Source organism: Ambystoma mexicanum, chromosome 8 (genome assembly GCF_040938575.1).
Source record: "Ambystoma mexicanum isolate Mex_15411 chromosome 8, UKY_AmexF1_1, whole genome shotgun sequence".
In the NCBI taxonomy this organism is placed as follows: domain Eukaryota; kingdom Metazoa; phylum Chordata; class Amphibia; order Caudata; family Ambystomatidae; genus Ambystoma; species Ambystoma mexicanum.
Genome location: NC_090929.1, coordinates 1,723,819,898 through 1,723,840,361, shown reverse-complemented (window position 1 = coordinate 1,723,840,361; position 20,464 = coordinate 1,723,819,898). Strand labels below are relative to the sequence as shown.

Below are 20,464 nucleotides of genomic sequence, written 5' to 3'. Positions count from 1 at the left end.
CTCAACCCGCAGTGGACTCTGTGGCTCGGCTGACTCAACCCGCAGTGCACTCTGTGGCTAGGCTGACTCAACCCGCAGGGCACTCTGTGGCTAGGCTGACTCAACCCGCAGGGCACTCTGTGGCTAGGCTGACTCAACCCGCAGTGTACTCTGTGGCTACACTAACTCAATGTCCTGCGGAAGCATTGTATCCCTGGCAAGAGTCTCTTGTGGGGGATAAAATGATTTCATCCCCCATGTGTGCCCAACATGACTAGAGAATCAGTGTTTAGAAAGCCCAATAGAAACCCAGAAGAGTTTAGCACTGCTCGGGCCGCACTTGGGAACCCTGAAGTCTCCCTTGCTACCCCGAAAAAAATGTTTTTTTTTACGAATTGAAGCCCCTGGGCCGTGGCCAGTGCCATTTGGCTCTTTATTTCTGGTGTGACTGGCTTTCTTGTTCAGGCGTCTTAAAAAAAAAAAAACAAGGGGTTCCACAAGTGTAAAACTTTGAACAGTGACCCTAAAAAGGAAAGAATAGGAATACAAAATAATGAGTCTTCCTGGAATTCTGTGCAATAATTGCTAGACTCATTAAAGGTTTATTTTAGGGACAATGCAGGGGGAGAGTCACTGATTTAAACACCTCAAATTCACAATGCAGGCAAAATACTCCAAAAAGCATTTAGAGTAGAATAAGTATCAATTTCGGACTATGCATTTGGCTTTTCGCAAGTTGCAGCTATACATGTATTTTTCTGCCGATACATATGGTGATCCATTCTTGTATGTAATGTTTATCATGTTACAGTGATATTGAGGCCATATTTTTCAGTGTACTTGAGGAACATTGCTATGTGATGCCACTTCCTGTTTTGTTAAGGGGTAAAAGGTTGTGTCCAATGGCATCACTTCCTGTGTGATTTCACTTCCGCCACCTCTGGCATTTGGGTGAAATGACATCCCTGACCAGGAGGTGCAGGAAGGAGAGTGAACAAGCTCCCAGACAGACAGACAGATAGAGGGGGAGGGCACCAGAGGGCGCAGAGGGTGGGAGGAGGCTACCAGAGCAGATGGGCGCCTCTCTCTCAAGTTCAAAGGCCCAAATGCATGACTCCGTCCCTCACATGCAGGAATGAGCCGGTGCTTCACAATAATGAGCACCAGGTCAGCATGTAAGTGCAGCTTCGTGAAACCTGGCTCCTGACTCCTCCATGTGGACGTGTCCTGATGAAGGCTGAATCTCTCCCATGCACACGGCCTGTGGGTGTCGACACTATTTGATGCAGTCACCGCACATGGCTGCACGGCTGTCCATGTTCTGGTGTGCTGGTCATATTACCATGTGCAGAAAGTCAGCGTATGCCAGGGCTTCCGGCCCCAGTGAACCTTTGCATCAGGGATGGTGAGAGGTCCATCGACTTCACCATTTCACTTCCCTGGTGCCGCACAGTAAAGCTCCTCACCCAGAGGCTTCGCATGTATGCCACACCGCTGCCCAGTTTCACCAGTCCAAGTCTCCCAGTCCATAGTGCAGGCCCAGGTCCCTGAGTGGGCGCTACGCCACATTGCATCAGTGGCTCCTGACTAACTCTGGGTCTGTGCTTTTCAGGTCGCATCCCGGACAACCTCAGAAATTGCGTGAATAAAGAGTTCCTGATGAGCGCCTCCCTGTGGGCTCATGGGGAACAGCAAGTCCTGCACCAAGACATCAACGGCGTCACCTACAGGTAAGGAAGAGATGTGCACCTGCCTGTCATGTGCCTGCCCTCTGCAGACAAAGGTGGAGGGAAGGGCCTCGAATCTTCTCACCTCTGGAATCAGCTCACCTCACTCCCACTCCACGTGCACGCAAGTGGAATCAGCTCACCTCACTCCCACTCCACGTGCACACAAGTGGAATCAGCTCACCTCACTCCCACTCCACGTGCACACAAGTGGAATCAGTTCACTCCCACTCCACGTGCACGCAAGTGGAATCAGCTCGCCTCACTCCCACTCCATGTGCACACAGGTGAATCAGCTCACCTCCCTCCCACTCTGCACACATTAAGTGGAATCAGCTCGCCTCACTCCCACTCCATGTGCACACAGGTGAATCAGCTCACCTCACTCCCACTCTGCACACATTAAGTGGAATCAGCTTGCTTCACTCCCACTCCATGTGCACACAGGTGAATCAGCTCACCGCACTCCCACTCTGCACACATTAAGTGGAATCAGCTCGCCTCACTCCCACTCCATGTGCACACAAGTGGAATCAGTTCACTCCCACTCCACGTGCACACAAGTGGAATCAGTTCACTCCCACTCCACGGGCACACAAGTGGAATCAGTTCACCTCACTCCCGCTCTGCATGCATTAAGTGGAATCAGCTCGCTTCACTCCCACTCCATGTGCACACAAGTAGAATCAGCTTACCGCACTCCCACTCTGCACACATTAAGTGGAATCAGCTCGCCTCACTACCACTCCACGTGCATGCAAGTGGAATCACCTCGTCTCACTCCCACTCCATGTGTACACAGGTGAATCAGCTCACCTCACTCCGACTCTGCACACATTAAGTGGAATCAGCTCGCCTCACTCCCACTCCACGTGCACACAAGTGGAATCAGTTCACTCCCACTCCACGGGCACACAAGTGGAATCAGTTCACCTCACTCCCGCTCTGCACGCATTAAGTGGAATCAGCTCGCTTCACTCCCACTCCATGTGCACACAAGTAGAATCAGCTCACCTCCCTCCCGCTCTGCACACATTAAGTGGAATCAGCTCGCCTCACTCCCACTCCATGTGCACACAGGTGAATCAGCTCACCTCCCTCCCACTCTGCACACATTAAGTGGAATCAGCTCGCCTCACTCCCACTCCATGTGCACACAGGTGAATCAGCTCACCTCCCTCCCACTCTGCACACATTAAGTGAAATCAGCTCGCCTCACTCCCACTCCATGTGCACACAGGTGAATCAGCTCACCTCACTCCCACTCTGCACACATTAAGTGGAATCAGCTTGCTTCACTCCCACTCCATGTGCACACAGGTGAATCAGCTCACCACACTCCCACTCTGCACACATTAAGTGGAATCAGCTCGCCTCACTCCCACTCCATGTGCACACAAGTGGAATCAGTTCACTCCCACTCCACGTGCACACAAGTGGAATCAGTTCACTCCCACTCCACGGGCACACAAGTGGAATCAGTTCACCTCACTCCCGCTCTGCATGCATTAAGTGGAATCAGCTCGCTTCACTCCCACTCCATGTGCACACAAGTAGAATCAGCTTACCGCACTCCCACTCTGCACACATTAAGTGGAATCAGCTCGCCTCACTACCACTCCACGTGCATGCAAGTGGAATCACCTCGTCTCACTCCCACTCCATGTGTACACAGGTGAATCAGCTCACCTCACTCCGACTCTGCACACATTAAGTGGAATCAGCTCGCCTCACTCCCACTCCACGTGCACACAAGTGGAATCAGTTCACTCCCACTCCACGGGCACACAAGTGGAATCAGTTCACCTCACTCCCGCTCTGCACGCATTAAGTGGAATCAGCTCGCTTCACTCCCACTCCATGTGCACACAAGTAGAATCAGCTCACCTCCCTCCCGCTCTGCACACATTAAGTGGAATCAGCTCGCCTCACTCCCACTCCATGTGCACACAGGTGAATCAGCTCACCTCCCTCCCACTCTGCACACATTAAGTGGAATCAGCTCGCCTCACTCCCACTCCATGTGCACATAGGTGAATCAGCTCACCTCCCTCCCACTCTGCACACATTAAGTGGAATCAGCTCGCCTCACTCCCACTCCATGTGCACACAGGTGAATCAGCTCACCTCCCTCCCACTCTGCACACATTAAGTGGAATCAGCTCGCCTCACTACCACTCCACGTGCACGCAAGTGGAATCAGCTCACCTCACTGCCAGTCCAAGTGCACACAGGTGAATCAGCTCACCTCCCTCCCACTCTGCACACATTAAGTGGAATCAGCTCGCCTCACTCCCACTCCACGTGCACACAGGTGAATCAGCTCACCTCCCTCCCACTCTGCACACATTAAGTGGAATCAGCTCGCCTCACTCCCACTCCACGTGCACACAGGTGAATCAGCTCACCTCCCTCCCACTCTGCACACATTAAGTGGAATCAGCTCGCCTCACTCCCACTCCACGTGCACACAGGTGAATCAGCTCACCTCCCTCCCACTCTGCACACATTAAGTGGAATCAGCTCGCCTCACTCCCACTCCATGTGCACACAGGTGAATCAGCTCACCTCCCTCCCACTCTGCACACATTAAGTGGAATCAGCTCGCCTCACTCCCACTCCATGTGCACACAGGTGAATCAGCTCACCTCACTCCCACTCTGCACACATTAAGTGGAATCAGCTCGCCTCACTCCCACTCCATGTGCACACAGGTGAATCAGCTCACCTCCCTCCCACTCTGCACACATTAAGTGGAATCAGCTCGCCTCACTCCCACTCCATGTGCACACAGGTGAATCAGCTCACCTCACTCCCACTCTGCACACATTAAGTGGAATCAGCTCGCCTCACTCCCACTCCATGTGCACACAGGTGAATCAGCTCACCTCACTCCCACTCTGCACACATTAAGTGGAATCAGCTCGCCTCACTCCCACTCCATGTGCACACAGGTGAATCAGCTCACCTCACTCTGCACACATTAAGTGGACATTTGGTGTTAATCCGTCAAGTAGATTTTTTTTAAATGCCCAAAATAGAAGTCAAAACAATTAGTGATAGCTCCATCTGGTCCGCGGACTCACTTCCTGGTTCGGTGTCCGCAGACACCTCTGGACAATCAGCTATCTGCGTAACGTTCGCAGACACTGATTGGTCAATTAAAAGAAACGTGAGGCACGTCAAAACTTCTGAAACGGATGCCAAGTTGGATTTTCAAACTCTGCTAGTAAAAACATATTAAAAACACAACATTACACTTGTCACATTAATGAAACAATATCTTGGGGAGTGAGGGGTGATGAAGACGGGATAGGATAAGTCCAGAAAAGGCCAAGCATTGGGTGTATTTTCTTCTCCGAAGTCTGTGAACACAGATGTTCAGAGACATTTCTGAGATGTTCGAGGACATCCATGCATATTTCTGCATTATAGGGTTGATGAAGAACAGTTTCTGGATGGCTTTTAACTTAGACGCCGTTCAATGAGACTGCATGAAATTTTGCAATATAATATTAGACCCAACTCCAAATGTTTTTGCAAAGTTTGGTGCTGTTTTGCCAAGAGGCGGCAAAATTAGAGAAGGAGTCTCAAAATGTTTGAATGGCAAATTGTGATGTCATCTTTGATGCCCTGGGTGTTAGTCTTAGCAGTGCCTGGTGGTGACGCAAGTTATGGTTGCATAGATTACCATAACGGGTGAATTTCTTTGGTTTTTCGATTTTATTAGTGCAACTTATAAAGACTGAGATCCTTCCCATTGGGACTCCTGCTCCCTCTTTCTTCCACTTGCTCTGGCCACCCTCCATGGGATCTCCCCATTCTCCTTCATCTGAAGCCAGAAACTTGTTTCCCTCACTAACGGCTCTTCCCAGCTACAACTGGGCTGTTTCTCCTCCACCACCTGACCCTCTACCTGAAGCGCCACCCAGGGCTCTATCCAATCCCGTGGCTCTTCAATATCTATCTCGTCCCTCTGGCTCACCTCATCTCCTCCTTCTCTCCTCATTTCTAGTGTTATGCTGATGACACTCAGCTTTCCTTGAGACTTACCTCTACTACTTTCTCCTCCCCGTCTTTCTTTACTGATTGTCTGACAGCCGTCCAGGTATTGCGTGCAGCAATCTCTGTCTCAATGCCAGTAAAACAGAGATACTTCTTATTGGGACACCTGCGCCCTGCTTCCCTCCTACCCTCTGGCTGCCGACTTTGGGTCCTCTACCGTCACCGTCCTGTGAGGCCAAAATCCTTGGGGTTATGTTTGACTCCTCTTATCTCAATCACTCCTTGTCAAGAAGGCTCACTTTCAGCTTTACCTCCTTACATTCTACCTTTCATCACCTTCCCACAGAAGCTCAACATCTCTAGACCCCTGATCCTGCCAGTCCTCTTATCAACCTCCCCCTTTGTTCTGTACGTCCCCTTCAGCTAATCCTAAAGGTACCAAAGGTTCTTTCCTGTAATACACTGTGTTATACCATCCTGAAGGTAGCAAAGGTTCTATCCTGGGATACACTGTGTTATACCATCCTGAAGGTAGCAAAGGTTCCATCCTGGGATACATCATGTGAGGCCACCCTGAAGGTAGCAAAGGTTCCATCATGGGATACACCATGTGATGCTATCCTGAAGGTAGCATAGGTTCCATCCTGGGATACACAGTGTTATTACATCCTGAAGGTAGCAAACGTTCTATCCTGGGATACAGAGTGTTATTACATCCTGAAGGTACCAAAGGTTCCATCCTGGGATATACCATGTGAGGCTATCTTGAAGGTAGCGAAGGTTCCATCCTAGGATATACCATGTGAGGCTATCCTGAAGGTAGCAAAGGTTCCATCCTGGTATACACTGTGTAATGTCATCCTGAAGTTAGCAAAGGTTCCATCCTAGGATACACCATGTGATGCCATCATGAAGGTAGCAAGGGTTCCATCCTAGGATACACTGTGTGAGGCTATCCTGAAGGTAGAATCAGTTCCATCCTGGGATACACTGTGTGAGGCTATCCTGAAGGTAGCAAAGGTTCCATCCTGGGATACACTGTGGGATGCTCTCCTGAATGTAGCCTAAGTGCCATCCTGGGATATACCGTGAGATGCTATCCTAAAGGTAGAAAAGGTTCCATCCTGGGATACACTGTGTGAGGCTATTCTGAAAGTAGCAAAGGTTCCATCCTGGCATACACTGTGCAATGCTCTCCTAAAGGTAGCAAAGGTTCCATCCTGAGATATACCGTGTGATGCTATCCTGAAGGTAGCAAAGGTTCCTTCCTAGGATACATTGTGTGATGTTCTCCTGAAGGTAGCAAAGGTTCCATCCTGGGATACACTGTGTGATGCTCTCCTGATGGTAGCAAAGGCTCCATCCTGGGATACACTGTGTGATGCCACCCTGAAGATAGCAAAGGTTCCATCCTGGGATACACCGTGTGAGGCTATTCTGAAGGTAGCAAAGGTTCCATCCTGGGATACACTGTGCAATGCTCTCCTAAAGGTAGCAAAGGTTCCATCCTGTGATACACCGTGGGATGCTCTCCTGAAGGTAGAAAAGGTTCCATCCTGGGATACACTGTGGTTTGCTCTCCTGAAGGTGGTAGCAAAGGTTCCATCCTGGGATACACTGTGGGATGCTCTCCTGCAGGTAGCAACGTTTCCATCCTGGGATACACTGTGTGATGCTCTCCTGAAGGTAGCAAAAGCTCCATCCTGGGATACACTGTATGATGCCACCCTGAAGATAGCAAAGGTTCCATCCTGGGATGCACCGAGTGATGCTCTCCTGAAGGTAGCCTATATTCCAGCCTGGGATGCACCGTGTGAGGCTATACTGAAGATAGCAAAGGTTCCATCCTGGGATGCACGGTGTGATGCTCTCCTAAAGGTAGCAAAGGTTCCATCCGGGCATACACTGTGTGATGCCACCCTGATGGTAGCAAAGGTTCCATCCTGGGATACACCATGTGAGGCTATCCTGAAGATAGCAAAGGTTCCTGGGATACACAGTGAGATGCTATCCTGAAGGTAGCAAAGGCTCCATCCTGGGATACACCATGTGATGCTCTCCTGAAGGTAGCAAAGGTTCCATCCTGGAATACACTGTGTGATGCTACCCTGAAGGTAGCAAAGGCTCCATCCTGGGATATACCATATGATGACATCCTGAAGGTAGAAAAGGTTCCATCCAGGGACACACCATGTGAGGCTCTCCTGAAGGTAGCAAAGGTTCCATCCTGGGATACACTGTGTGATGCTCTCCTGAAGGTAGCAAAGGTTCCATCCTGGGATACACTGTGTGATGCTCTCCTGAAGGTAGCAAAAGGTTACATCCTGGCATACACTGTGTGATGCCATCCTGAATGTAGCAAAGGTTACATCCTGGGATACACTGTGTGATTCTCTCCTGAAGGTAGCAAAGGCTCCATCCTGAGATACACTGTGTGATGCCACCCTGAAGATAGCAAAGGTTCCATCCTGGGATGCACAGTGTGATGCTCTCCTGAAGGTAGCCTAGATTCCAGCCTGGGATACACCGTGTGAGGCTATACTGAAGGTAGCAAAGGTTCCATCCTGAGATACACTGCAATGCTGTCCTAAAGGTAGCAAAGGTTCCATCCTGGGATACACCTTGTGAGGCTATTCTGAAGGTAGCAAAGGTTCCATCCTGGGATACACTGTGCAATGCTCCCCTAAAGGTAGAAAAGGTTCCATCCTGGGATGCACTGTGCAATGCTCTCCTAAAGGTAGCAAAGGTTCCATCCTGGGATACACTGTGTGATGCTCTCCTGAAGGTAGCAAAGGTTCCATCCTGGGATATACTGTGTGATGCTCTCCTGAAGGTAGCAAAGGATACATCCTGGGATACACCGTGTGATGCTCTCCTGAAGGTAGCAAAGGTTACATCCTGGGATACACCGTGTGAGGCTATACTGAAGGTAGTCTAAATTCCAGCCTGGGATACACTTTGTGAGGCTAAACTGAAGGTAGCAAAGGTTCCATCCTGGGATACGGTGTGTGAGGCTATCCTGAAGATAGCAAAGGTTCCTGGGATGCACGGTGTGATGCTCTCCTGAAGGTAGCCTAGATTCCAGCCTGGGATACACTGTGTGAGGCTATACTGAAGGTAGCAAAGGTTCCATCCTGAGATACACTGCAATGCTCTCCTAAAGGTAGCAAAGGTTCCATCCTGGGATACACCTTCTGAGGCTATTCTGAAGGTAGCAAAGGTTCCATCCTGGGATACACTGTGCAATGCTCTCCTAAAGGTAGAAAAGGTTCCATCCTGGGATACACTGTGCAATGCTCTCCTAAAGGTAGCAAAGGTTCCATCCTGGGATCCACTGTGTGATGCTCTCCTGAAGGTAGCAAAGGTTCCATCCTGGGATATACTGCGTGATGCTCTCCTGAAGGTAGCAAAGGATACATCCTGGGATACACCGTGTGATGCTCTCCTGAAGGTAGCAAAGGTTACATTCTGGGATACACCATATGATGCTATCCTGAAGGTAGCAAAGGTTCGATCCTGGGATATACTATGTGAGGCTATCCTGAAGATAGCAAAGGTTCCTGGGATACACAGTGAGATGCTATGATGAAGGTAGCAAAGGCGCCATCTTGGGGTACACTGTGTGATGCTCTCCTGAAGGTAGCACAGGTTTCATCCTGAGACACACCATGTGAGGCCATCCTGAAGGTAGCAAAGGCTCTATCCTGGGATACACCATGTGATGCTATCCTGAAGGTAGCAAAGGTTCCATTCTGGGATACACTGTCTGATGCCATCCTGAAGGTAGCAAAGGTTCCATCCTGGGATACACCGTGTGATGTCTTCCTGAAGGTAGCAAAGCTCCATCCTGGGATATACCATGTGATGACATCCTGAAGGTAGCAAAGGTTCCATCCTGGGGTACACTGTGTGATGCTCTCCTGAAGGTAGCAAAGGTTCCATCCTGGGACACACCATGTGAGGCCATCCTGAAGGTAGCAAAGGCTCCATCCTGGGATACACTGTGTGATGCTATCCTGAAGGTAGCAAAGTTCCATCCTGGGATACACTGTGTGATGCTCTCCTGAAGGTAGCCTAGGTTCCATCCTGAGATACACTGTGTGATGCTCTCCTGAAGGTATCAAAGGTTCCATCCTGGGATACACTGTGTGATGTTCTCCTGAAGGTAGCAAAGTTCCATCCTGGGATACACTGTGTGATGCTCTCCTGAAGGTAGCAAAGGCTCCATCCTGGGATACACTGTGAGATGCTATCCTGAAGGTAGCAAAGGCTCCATCCTGGGATACACTGTGGGATGCTCTCCTGAAGGTAGCAATGGTTCTATCCTGGGATACACCATGTGAGGCCATTCTGAAGATAACAAACGTTCCATCATGGGATACACCGTTGGATGCTCTCCTGAAGGTAGTAACGTTTCCATCCTGGGATACACTGTGGGATGATCTCCTGAAGGAAGCAAAGTTTCCATCCTGGGATACACTGTGGGATGATCTCCTGAAGGTAGCAAAGGTTCCATCATGGGCTACACCATGTGATGCTAGCTTGAAGATAGCAAAGTTTCCATCTTGGGATACACTGTGTGATGCTAACCTGAAGGTAGCAAAGGCTCCATCCTGGGATACACCATGTGACGCTATCCTGAAGGTAGCAAAGGTTCCATCCTGGGATACATTGTCTGGGGCTATCCTGAAGGTAGCAAAGGCTCCATCCTGGGATACACTGTGTGATGCTCTCCTGAAAGTAGCAAAGGCTCCATCCTGGGATACACCATGTGATGCTATCCTGAAGGTAGAAAAGGTTCCATCCTGGGATACACTATGTGAGGCCATCCTGTAGGTAGCAAAGGTTCCATCCTAGGATACACCATGTGAGGCCATCCTGAAGGTAGCAAAGGTTCCATCCTGGGATACACTGTGTGATGCTATCCTGAAGGTAGCAAAGGATCCATCCTGGGATACACCATGTGATGCTATCCTGAAGGTAGCATCTGTTCCATCCTGGGATATACCGTAGGATGATCTCCTGAAGGTAGCAAAGGTTCCATCCAGGGATACACTGTGTGAGGCTATACTGAAGGTAGCAAAGGTTCCATCCTAGTATACACTGTGTAATGCTCTCCTGAAGGTAGCAAAGGTTCCATCCTGAGATACACTGTGGGATGTTCTCCTGAAGGTAGCAAAGGTTCCATCCTGGGATACACTGTGGGATGGTCTCCTGAAGGTAGCAAAGGTTCTATCCTGGGATACACTGTGGGATGCTCTCCTGAAGGTAGCAAAGGTTACATCCTGGGATACTCTGTGTGATGCTCTCCTGAAGGTAGCCAAGTCTCTATCCTGGGATACACTGTGTGATGCCACCCTGAAGATAACAAAGGTTCCATCCTGGGATGCACGGTGTGATGCTCTCCTAAAGGTAGCAAATGTTCCATCCTGGCATACACTGGGTAATGCCACCCTATAGGTAGCAAAGGTTCCATCCTGGGATACACCATGTGAGGCTATAGTGAAGGTAGCCAAGGTTCCATCCTGGGATACTATGTGTGATGCCACCCTGAAGATAGCAAAGGTTCCATCCTGGGATGCACGGTGTGAGGCTATCCTGAAGGTAGCAAAGGTTCCATCCTGGGGTACATTGTGTAGGGTTATCCTGAAGGTAGCCAAGGCTCCATCCTGGGATATACCGTGGGATGCTCTCCTGAAGTTAGCAAAGGTTACATCCTGGGATACACCATGCGAGGCCATCCTGAAGGTAGCAAAGGTTACATCCTGGGGTACACTGTGTGATGCTCTCCTGAAGGTAGCCAAGGCTCTATCCTGGGATACACTGTGTGATGCCACCCTGAAGATAGCAAAGGTTCCATCCTGGGATGCACGGTGTGATGCTCTCCTAAAGGTAGCAAATGTTCCATCCTGGCATACACTGTGTAATGCCACCCTATAGTTAGCAAAGGTTCCATCCTGGGATACACCATGTGAGGCTATACTGAAGGTAGCCAAGGTTCCATCCTGGGATACTATGTGTGATGCCACCCTGAAGATAGCAAAGGTTCCATCCTGGGATGCACGGTGTGAGGCTATCCTGAAGGTAGCAAAGGTTCCATCCTGGGGTACATTGTGTAGGGTTATCCTGAAGGTAGCAAAGGCACCATCCTGGGATATACCGTGGCATGCTCTCCTGAAGTTAGCAAAGGTTACATCCTGGGTTACACCATGTGAGGCCATCCTGAAGGTAGCAAAGGTTACATCCTGGGGTACACTGTGTGATGCTCTCCTGGAGGTAGCAAAGGTTCCATCCTGGGATACATCATGTGAGGCCAACCTGAAGGTAGCTAAGGCTCCATCCTGGGATACACTGTGCAATGCTCTCCTAAAGGTAGCCTAGGTTCCATCCTGGGATACACTGTGTGATGCTATCCTGAAGGTAGCAAAGGCTCCATACTGGGATACACCGTGTGATGCTCTCCTGAAGGTAGCAAAGGCTCCATACTGGAATACACCGTGTGATGCCATCCTGAAGCAAAGGTTCCATCCTGGGATACACTATGGGATGCTCTCCTGCAGGTAGCAACGTTTCCATCCTGGGATACACTGTGTGATGCTCTCCTGAAGGTAGCAAAAGCTCCATCCTGGGATACACTGTATGATGCCACCCTGAAGATAGCAAAGGTTCCATCCTGGGATGCACCGAGTGATGCTCTCCTGAAGGTAGCCTAGATTCCAGCCTGGGATGCACCGTGTGAGGCTATACTGAAGATAGCAAAGGTTCCATCCTGGGATGCACGGTGTGATGCTCTCCTAAAGGTAGCAAAGGTTCCATCCGGGCATACACTGTGTGATGCCACCCTGAAGGTAGCAAAGGTTCCATCCTGGGATACACCATGTGAGGCTATCCTGAAGATAGCAAAGGTTCCTGGGATACACAGTGAGATGCTATCCTGGAGGTAGCAAAGGCTCCATCCTGGGATACACCATGTGATGCTCTCCTGAAGGTAGCAAAGGTTCCATCCTGGAATACACTGTGTGATGCTACCCTGAAGGTAGCAAAGGCTCCATCCTGGGATATACCATATGATGACATCCTGAAGGTAGAAAAGGTTCCATCCAGGGATACACCATGTGAGGCTCTCCTGAAGGTAGCAAAGGTTCCATCCTGGGATACACTGTGTGATGCTCTCCTGAAGGTAGCAAAGGTTCCATCCTGGGATACACTGTGTGATGCTCTCCTGAAGGTAGCAAAAGGTTACATCCTGGCATACACTGTGTGATGCCATCCTGAATGTAGCAAAGGTTACATCCCTGGATACACTGTGTGATTCTCTCCTGAAGGTAGCAAAGGCTCCATCCTGAGATACACTGTGTGATGCCACCCTGAAGATAGCAAAGGTTCCATCCTGGGATGCACAGTGTGATGCTCTCCTGAAGGTAGCCTAGATTCCAGCCTGGGATACACCGTGTGAGGCTATACTGAAGGTAGCAAAGGTTCCATCCTGAGATACACTGCAATGCTGTCCTAAAGGTAGCAAAGGTTCCATCCTGGGATACACCTTGTGAGGCTATTCTGAAGGTAGCAAAGGTTCCATCCTGGGATACACTGTGCAATGCTCCCCTAAAGGTAGAAAAGGTTCCATCCTGGGATGCACTGTGCAATGCTCTCCTAAAGGTAGCAAAGGTTCCATCCTGGGATACACTGTGTGATGCTCTCCTGAAGGTAGCAAAGGTTCCATCCTGGGATATACTGTGTGATGCTCTCCTGAAGGTAGCAAAGGATACATCCTGGGATACACCGTGTGATGCTCTCCTGAAGGTAGCAAAGGTTACATCCTGGGATACACCGTGTGAGGCTATACTGAAGGTAGTCTAAATTCCAGCCTGGGATACACTTTGTGAGGCTAAACTGAAGGTAGCAAAGGTTCCATCCTGGGATACGGTGTGTGAGGCTATCCTGAAGATAGCAAAGGTTCCTGGGATGCACGGTGTGATGCTCTCCTGAAGGTAGCCTAGATTCCAGCCTGGGATACACTGTGTGAGGCTATACTGAAGGTAGCAAAGGTTCCTTCCTGAGATACACTGCAATGCTCTCCTAAAGGTAGCAAAGGTTCCATCCTGGGATACACCTTCTGAGGCTATTCTGAAGGTAGCAAAGGTTCCATCCTGGGATACACTGTGCAATGCTCTCCTAAAGGTAGAAAAGGTTCCATCCTGGGATACACTGTGCAATGCTCTCCTGAAGGTAGCAAAGGTTCCATCCTGGGATATACTGCGTGATGCTCTCCTGAAGGTAGCAAAGGATACATCCTGGGATACACCGTGTGATGCTCTCCTGAAGGTAGCAAAGGTTACATTCTGGGATACACCATATGATGCTATCCTGAAGGTAGCAAAGGTTCCATCCTGGGATATACTATGTGAGGCTATCCTGAAGATAGCAAAGTTTCCTGGGATACACAGTGAGATGCTATGATGAAGGTAGCAAAGGCGCCATCTTGGGGTACACTGTGTGATGCTCTCCTGAAGGTAGCACAGGTTTCATCCTGAGACACACCATGTGAGGCCATCCTGAAGGTAGCAAAGGCTCTATCCTGGGATACACCATGTGATGCTATCCTGAAGGTAGCAAAGGTTCCATTCTGGGATACACTGTCTGATGCCATCCTGAAGGTAGCAAAGGTTCCATCCTGGGATACACCGTGTGATGTCTTCCTGAAGGTAGCAAAGCTCCATCCTGGGATATACCATGTGATGACATCCTGAAGGTAGCAAAGGTTCCATCCTGGGGTACACTGTGCGATGCTCTCCTGAAGGTAGCAAAGGTTCCATCCTGGGACACACCATGTGAGGCCATCCTGAAGGTAGCAAAGGCTCCATCCTGGGATACACTGTGTGATGCTATCCTGAAGGTAGCAAAGTTCCATCCTGGGATACACTGTGTGATGCTCTCCTGAAGGTAGCCTAGGTTCCATCCTGAGATACACTGTGTGATGCTCTCCTGAAGGTATCAAAGGTTCCATCCTGGGATACACTGTGTGATGTTCTCCTGAAGGTAGCAAAGTTCCATCCTGGGATACACTGTGTGATGCTCTCCTGAAGGTAGCAAAGGCTCCATCCTGGGATACACTGTGAGATGCTATCCTGAAGGTAGCAAAGGCTCCATCCTGGGATACACTGTGGGATGCTCTCCTGAAGGTAGCAACGGTTCTATCCTGGGATACACCATGTGAGGCCATTCTGAAGATAACAAACGTTCCATCATGGGATACACCGTTGGATGCTCTCCTGAAGGTAGTAACGTTTCCATCCTGGGATACACTGTGGGATGATCTCCTGAAGGAAGCAAAGTTTCCATCCTGGGATACACTGTGGGATGATCTCCCGAAGGTAGCAAAGGTTCCATCATGGGCTACACCATGTGATGCTAGCTTGAAGATAGCAAAGTTTCCATCTTGGGATACACTGTGTGATGCTAACCTGAAGGTAGCAAAGGCTCCATCCTGGGATACACCATGTGACGCTATCCTGAAGGTAGCAAAGGTTCCATCCTGGGATACATTGTCTGGGGCTATCCTGAAGGTAGCAAAGGCTCCATCCTGGGATACACTGTGTGATGCTCTCCTGAAAGTAGCAAAGGCTCCATCCTGGGATACACCATGTGATGCTATCCTGAAGGTAGAAAAGGTTCCATCCTGGGATACACTATGTGAGGCCATCCTGTAGGTAGCAAAGGTTCCATCCTAGGATACACCATGTGAGGCCATCCTGAAGGTAGCAAAGGTTCCATCCTGGGATACACTGTGTGATGCTATCCTGAAGGTAGCAAAGGATCCATCCTGGGATACACCATGTGATGCTATCCTGAAGGTAGCATCTGTTCCATCCTGGGATATACCGTAGGATGATCTCCTGAAGGTAGCAAAGGTTCCATCCAGGGATACACTGTGTGAGGCTATACTGAAGGTAGCAAAGGTTCCATCCTAGTATACACTGTGTAATGCTCTCCTGAAGGTAGCAAAGGTTCCATCCTGAGATACACTGTGGGATGTTCTCCTGAAGGTAGCAAAGGTTCCATCCTGGGATACACTGTGGGATGGTCTCCTGAAGGTAGCAAAGGTTCTATCCTGGGATACACTGTGGGATGCTCTCCTGAAGGTAGCAAAGGTTACATCCTGGGATACTCTGTGTGATGCTCTCCTGAAGGTAGCCAAGTCTCTATCCTGGGATACACTGTGTGATGCCACCCTGAAGATAGCAAAGGTTCCATCCTGGGATGCACAGTGTGATGCTCTCCTAAAGGTAGCAAATGTTCCATCCTGGCATACACTGGGTAATGCCACCCTATAGGTAGCAAAGGTTCCATCCTGGGATACACCATGTGAGGCTATAGTGAAGGTAGCCAAGGTTCCATCCTGGGATACTATGTGTGATGCCACCCTGAAGATAGCAAAGGTTCCATCCTGGGATGCACGGTGTGAGGCTATCCTGAAGGTAGTAAAGGTTCCATCCTGGGGTACATTGTGTAGGGTTATCCTGAAGGTAGCCAAGGCTCCATCCTGGGATATACCGTGGGATGCTCTCCTGAAGTTAGCAAAGGTTACATCCTGGGATACACCATGCGAGGCCATCCTGAAGGTAGCAAAGGTTACATCCTGGGGTACACTGTGTGATGCTCTCCTGAAGGTAGCCAAGGCTCTATCCTGGGATACACTGTGTAATGCCACCCTGAAGATAGCAAAGGTTCCATCCTGGGATGCACGGTGTGATGCTCTCCTAAAGGTAGCAAATGTTCCATCCTGGCATACACTGTGTAATGCCACCCTATAGTTAGCAAAGGTTCCATCCTGGGATACACCATGTGAGGCTATACTGAAGGTAGCCAAGGTTCCATCCTGGGATACTATGTGTGATGCCACCCTGAAGATAGCAAAGGTTCCATCCTGGGATGCACGGTGTGAGGCTTTCCTGAAGGTAGCAAAGGTTCCATCCTGGGGTACATTGTGTAGGGTTATCCTGAAGGTAGCAAAGGCACCATCCTGGGATATACCGTGGCATGCTCTCCTGAAGTTAGCAAAGGTTACATCCTGGGATACACCATGTGAGGCCATCCTGAAGGTAGCAAAGGTTACATCCTGGGGTACACTGTGTGATGCTCTCCTGGAGGTAGCAAAGGTTCCATCCTGGGATACATCATGTGAGGCCAACCTGAAGGTAGCTAAGGCTCCATCCTGGGATACACTGTGCAATGCTCTCCTAAAGGTAGCCTAGGTTCCATCCTGGGATACACTGTGTGATGCTATCCTGAAGGTAGCAAAGGCTCCATACTGGGATACACCGTGTGATGCTCTCCTGAAGGTAGCAAAGGCTCCATACTGGAATACACCGTGTGATGCCATCCTGAAGCAAAGGTTCCATCCTCGGATACACTGTGGGATGCTCTCCTGAAGGTAGCATAGGTTCCATACTGGGATACGCCGTGGGATGCTCTCCTGAAGGTAGCCTCGGTCTTAGCCTGGGATACACCATGTGATGCCATCCTGAAGGTAGCAAAGGCTCCATCCTGGGATACACCATGTGATGCTATCCTGAAGGTAGCATAGGTTCCATCCTGGGGTACATTGTGTAGGGTTATCCTGAAGGTAGCAAAGGCTCCATCCTGGGATATACCGTGGCATGCTCTCCTGAAGTTAGCAAAGGTTACATCCTGGGATACATTGAGTGATGCCCTCCTAAAGGTTGCAAAGGTTCCATCCTGGGATACAGTGTGTGATGCCACCCTGAAGGTAGCAAAGGTTCCATCATGGGATACACCATGTGATGCTATCTTGAAGATAGCAAAGTTTCCATCTTGGGATACACTGTGTGATGCTAACCTGAAGGTAGTAAAGTTTCCATCCTGGGATACACTGTTTGATGATCTCCTGAAGGTAGCAAAGGTTCCATCATGGGATACACCATGTGATGCTATCTTGAAGGTAGCAAAGGTTCCATCCTGGGATACATTGTCTGGGGCTATCCTGAAGGTAGCAAAGGCTCCATCCTGGGATACACCATGTGATGCTATCCTGAAGGTAGCAAAGGTTCCATCCTGGGATACATTGTCTGGGGCTATCCTGAAGGTAGCAAAGGCTCCACCCTGGGATACACTGTGTGATGCTCTCCTGAAAGTAGCAAAGGCTCCATCCTGGGATACACCATGTGATGCTATCCTGAAGGTAGAAAAGGTTCCATCCTGGGATACACTATGTGAGGCCATCCTGTAGGTAGCAAAGATTCCATCCTGGGATACACCATGTGAGGCCATCCTGAAGGTAGCAAAGGTTCCATCCTGGGATACACTGTGGGATGCTTTCCTGAAGGTAGCAACGTTTCCATCCTGGGATACACTGTGGGATGATCTCCTGAAGGTAGCAACGTTTCCATCCTGGGATACACTGTGGGATGATCTCCTGAAGGTAGCATCTGCTCCATCCTGGGATATACCGTGGGATGATCTCCTGAAGGTAGCAAAGGTTCCATCCTAGGATACACCGTGTTATACTATCCTGAATGTAGCAAAGATTCAATCCTGGGATACACCATGTGATGCTATCCTGAAGGTAGCAAAGGTTCCTTCCTGGGATACACTGTGTGATGCTCTCCTGAAGGTAGCAAAGGCTCCATCCTGGGATACACTGTGGGATGCTCTCCTGAAGGTAGTAAAGGTTCCAACCTGGGATATACTGTGGGATGCTCTCCTGAAGGTAGCAAAGGTTCCATCCTGGAATGAACTGTGGGATGCTCTCCTGAAGGTAGCAAAGGCTCAATCCTGGGATACAGTGGGGGATGCTCTCCTGAAGGTAGTAAAGGTTCCATCCTGGGATGCACTTTGCAATGCTCTCCTAAAGGTAGCAAAGGTTCCATCCGGCATACACTGCGTGATGCCACCCTGAAGGTAGCACAGGTTACATCCTGGGACACACTGTGGAATGCTCTCCTGAAGGTAGCAAAGGTTACATCCTGGGATGCACTGTGTGATGCCACCCTGAAGATAGCAAAGGTTCCATCCAGGGATACACTGTGTGAGGCTATAGTGAAGGTAGCAAAGGTTCCATCCTAGTATACACTGTGTAATGCTCTCCTGAAGGTAGCAAAGGTTCCATCCTGAGATACACTGTGGGATGTTCTCCTGAAGGTAGCAAAGGTTCCATCCTGGGATACACTGTGGGATGTTCTCCTGAAGGTAGCAAAGGTTACTTCCTGGGATACACTGTGTGATGCTCTCCTGAAGGTAGCCAAGTCTCTATCCTGGGATACACTGTGTGATGCCACCCTGAAGATAGCAAAGGTTCCATCCTGGGATGCACGGTGTGATGCTCTCCTAAAGGTAGCAAATGTTCCATCCTGGCATACACTGGGTAATGCCACCCTATAGGTAGCAAAGGTTCCACCCTGGGATACACCATGTGAGGCTATACTGAAGGTAGCCAAGGTTCCATCCTGGGATACTATGTGTGATGCCACCCTGAAGATAGCAAAGGTTCCATCCTGGGATGCACGGTGTGAGGCTATCCTGAAGGTAGCAAAGGTTCCATCCTGGGGTACATTGTGTAGGGTTATCCTGAAGGTAGCAAAGGCTCCATCCTGGGATATACCGTGGGATGCTCTCCTGTAGTTAGCAAAGGTTACATCCTGGGATACACCATGCGAGGCCATCCTGAAGGTAGCAAAGGTTACATCCTGGGGTACACTGTGTGATGCTCTCCTGAAGGTAGCCAAGGCTCTATCCTGGGGTACACTGTGTGATGCCACCCTGAAGATAGCAAAGGTTCCATCCTGGGATGCACGGTGTGATGCTCTCCTAAAGGTAGCAAATGTTCCATCCTGGCATACATTGTGTAATGCCACCCTATAGGTAGCAAAGGTTCCATCCTGGGATACACCATGTGAGGCTATACTGAAGGTAGCCAAGGTTCCATCCTGGGATACTATGTGTGATGCCACCCTGAAGATAGCAAAGGTTCCATCCTGGAATGCACGGTGTGAGGCTATCCTGAAGGTAGCAAAGGTTCCATCCTGGGGTACATTGTGTAGGGTTATCCTGAAGGTAGCAAAGGCTCCATCCTGGGATATACCATGGCATGCTCTCCTGAAGTTAGCAAAGGTTACATCCTGGGATACACCATGTGAGGCCATCCTGAAGGTAGCAAAGGTTACATCCTGGGGTACACTGTGTGATGCTCTCCTGGAGGTAGCTAAGGCTCCATCCTGGGATACACTGTGCAATGCTCTCCTAAAGGTAGCCTAGGTTCCATCCTGGGATACACCGTGTGATGCTCTCCTGAAGGTAGCAAAGGCTCCATAATGGAATACACCGTGTGATGCCATCCTGAAGCAAAGGTTCCATCCTGGGATACACCGTGGGATGCTCTCCTGAAGGTAGCATAGGTTCCATACTGGGATACGCCGTGGGATGCTCTCCTGAAGGTAGCCTAGGTCTTAGCCTGGGATACACCATGTGATGCCATCTTGAAGGTAGCAAAGGTTCCATCATGGGATACACCATGTGATGCCATCTTGAAGGTAGCAAAGGTTCCATCATGGGATACACCATGTGATGCTATCCTGAAGGTAGCATAGGTTCCATCCTGGGATACATTGAGTGATGCCCTCCTAAAGGTTGCAAAGGTTCCATCCTGGGATACAGTGTGTGATGCCACCCTGAAGGTAGCAAAGGTTCCATCATGGGATACACCATGTGATGCTATCCTGAAGGTAGCATAGGTT

At 49.7% G+C, this 20,464-nt stretch overlaps 1 protein-coding gene across 2 annotated transcripts in view; it reads left to right on the top strand.

Moving 5' to 3' along the window:
- CTBP2 (C-terminal binding protein 2) overlaps positions 1 to 20,464 on the top strand; it is a 307,050-nt gene that overhangs the window by 225,251 nt on the left and 61,335 nt on the right. For both annotated transcript variants that reach the window (XM_069612046.1, XM_069612047.1), the window contains exon 8: positions 1,592 to 1,709. In XM_069612046.1, the coding sequence (XP_069468147.1) occupies positions 1,592 to 1,709 (118 nt within the window). The remainder of the gene's footprint in view (positions 1 to 1,591; positions 1,710 to 20,464) is intronic.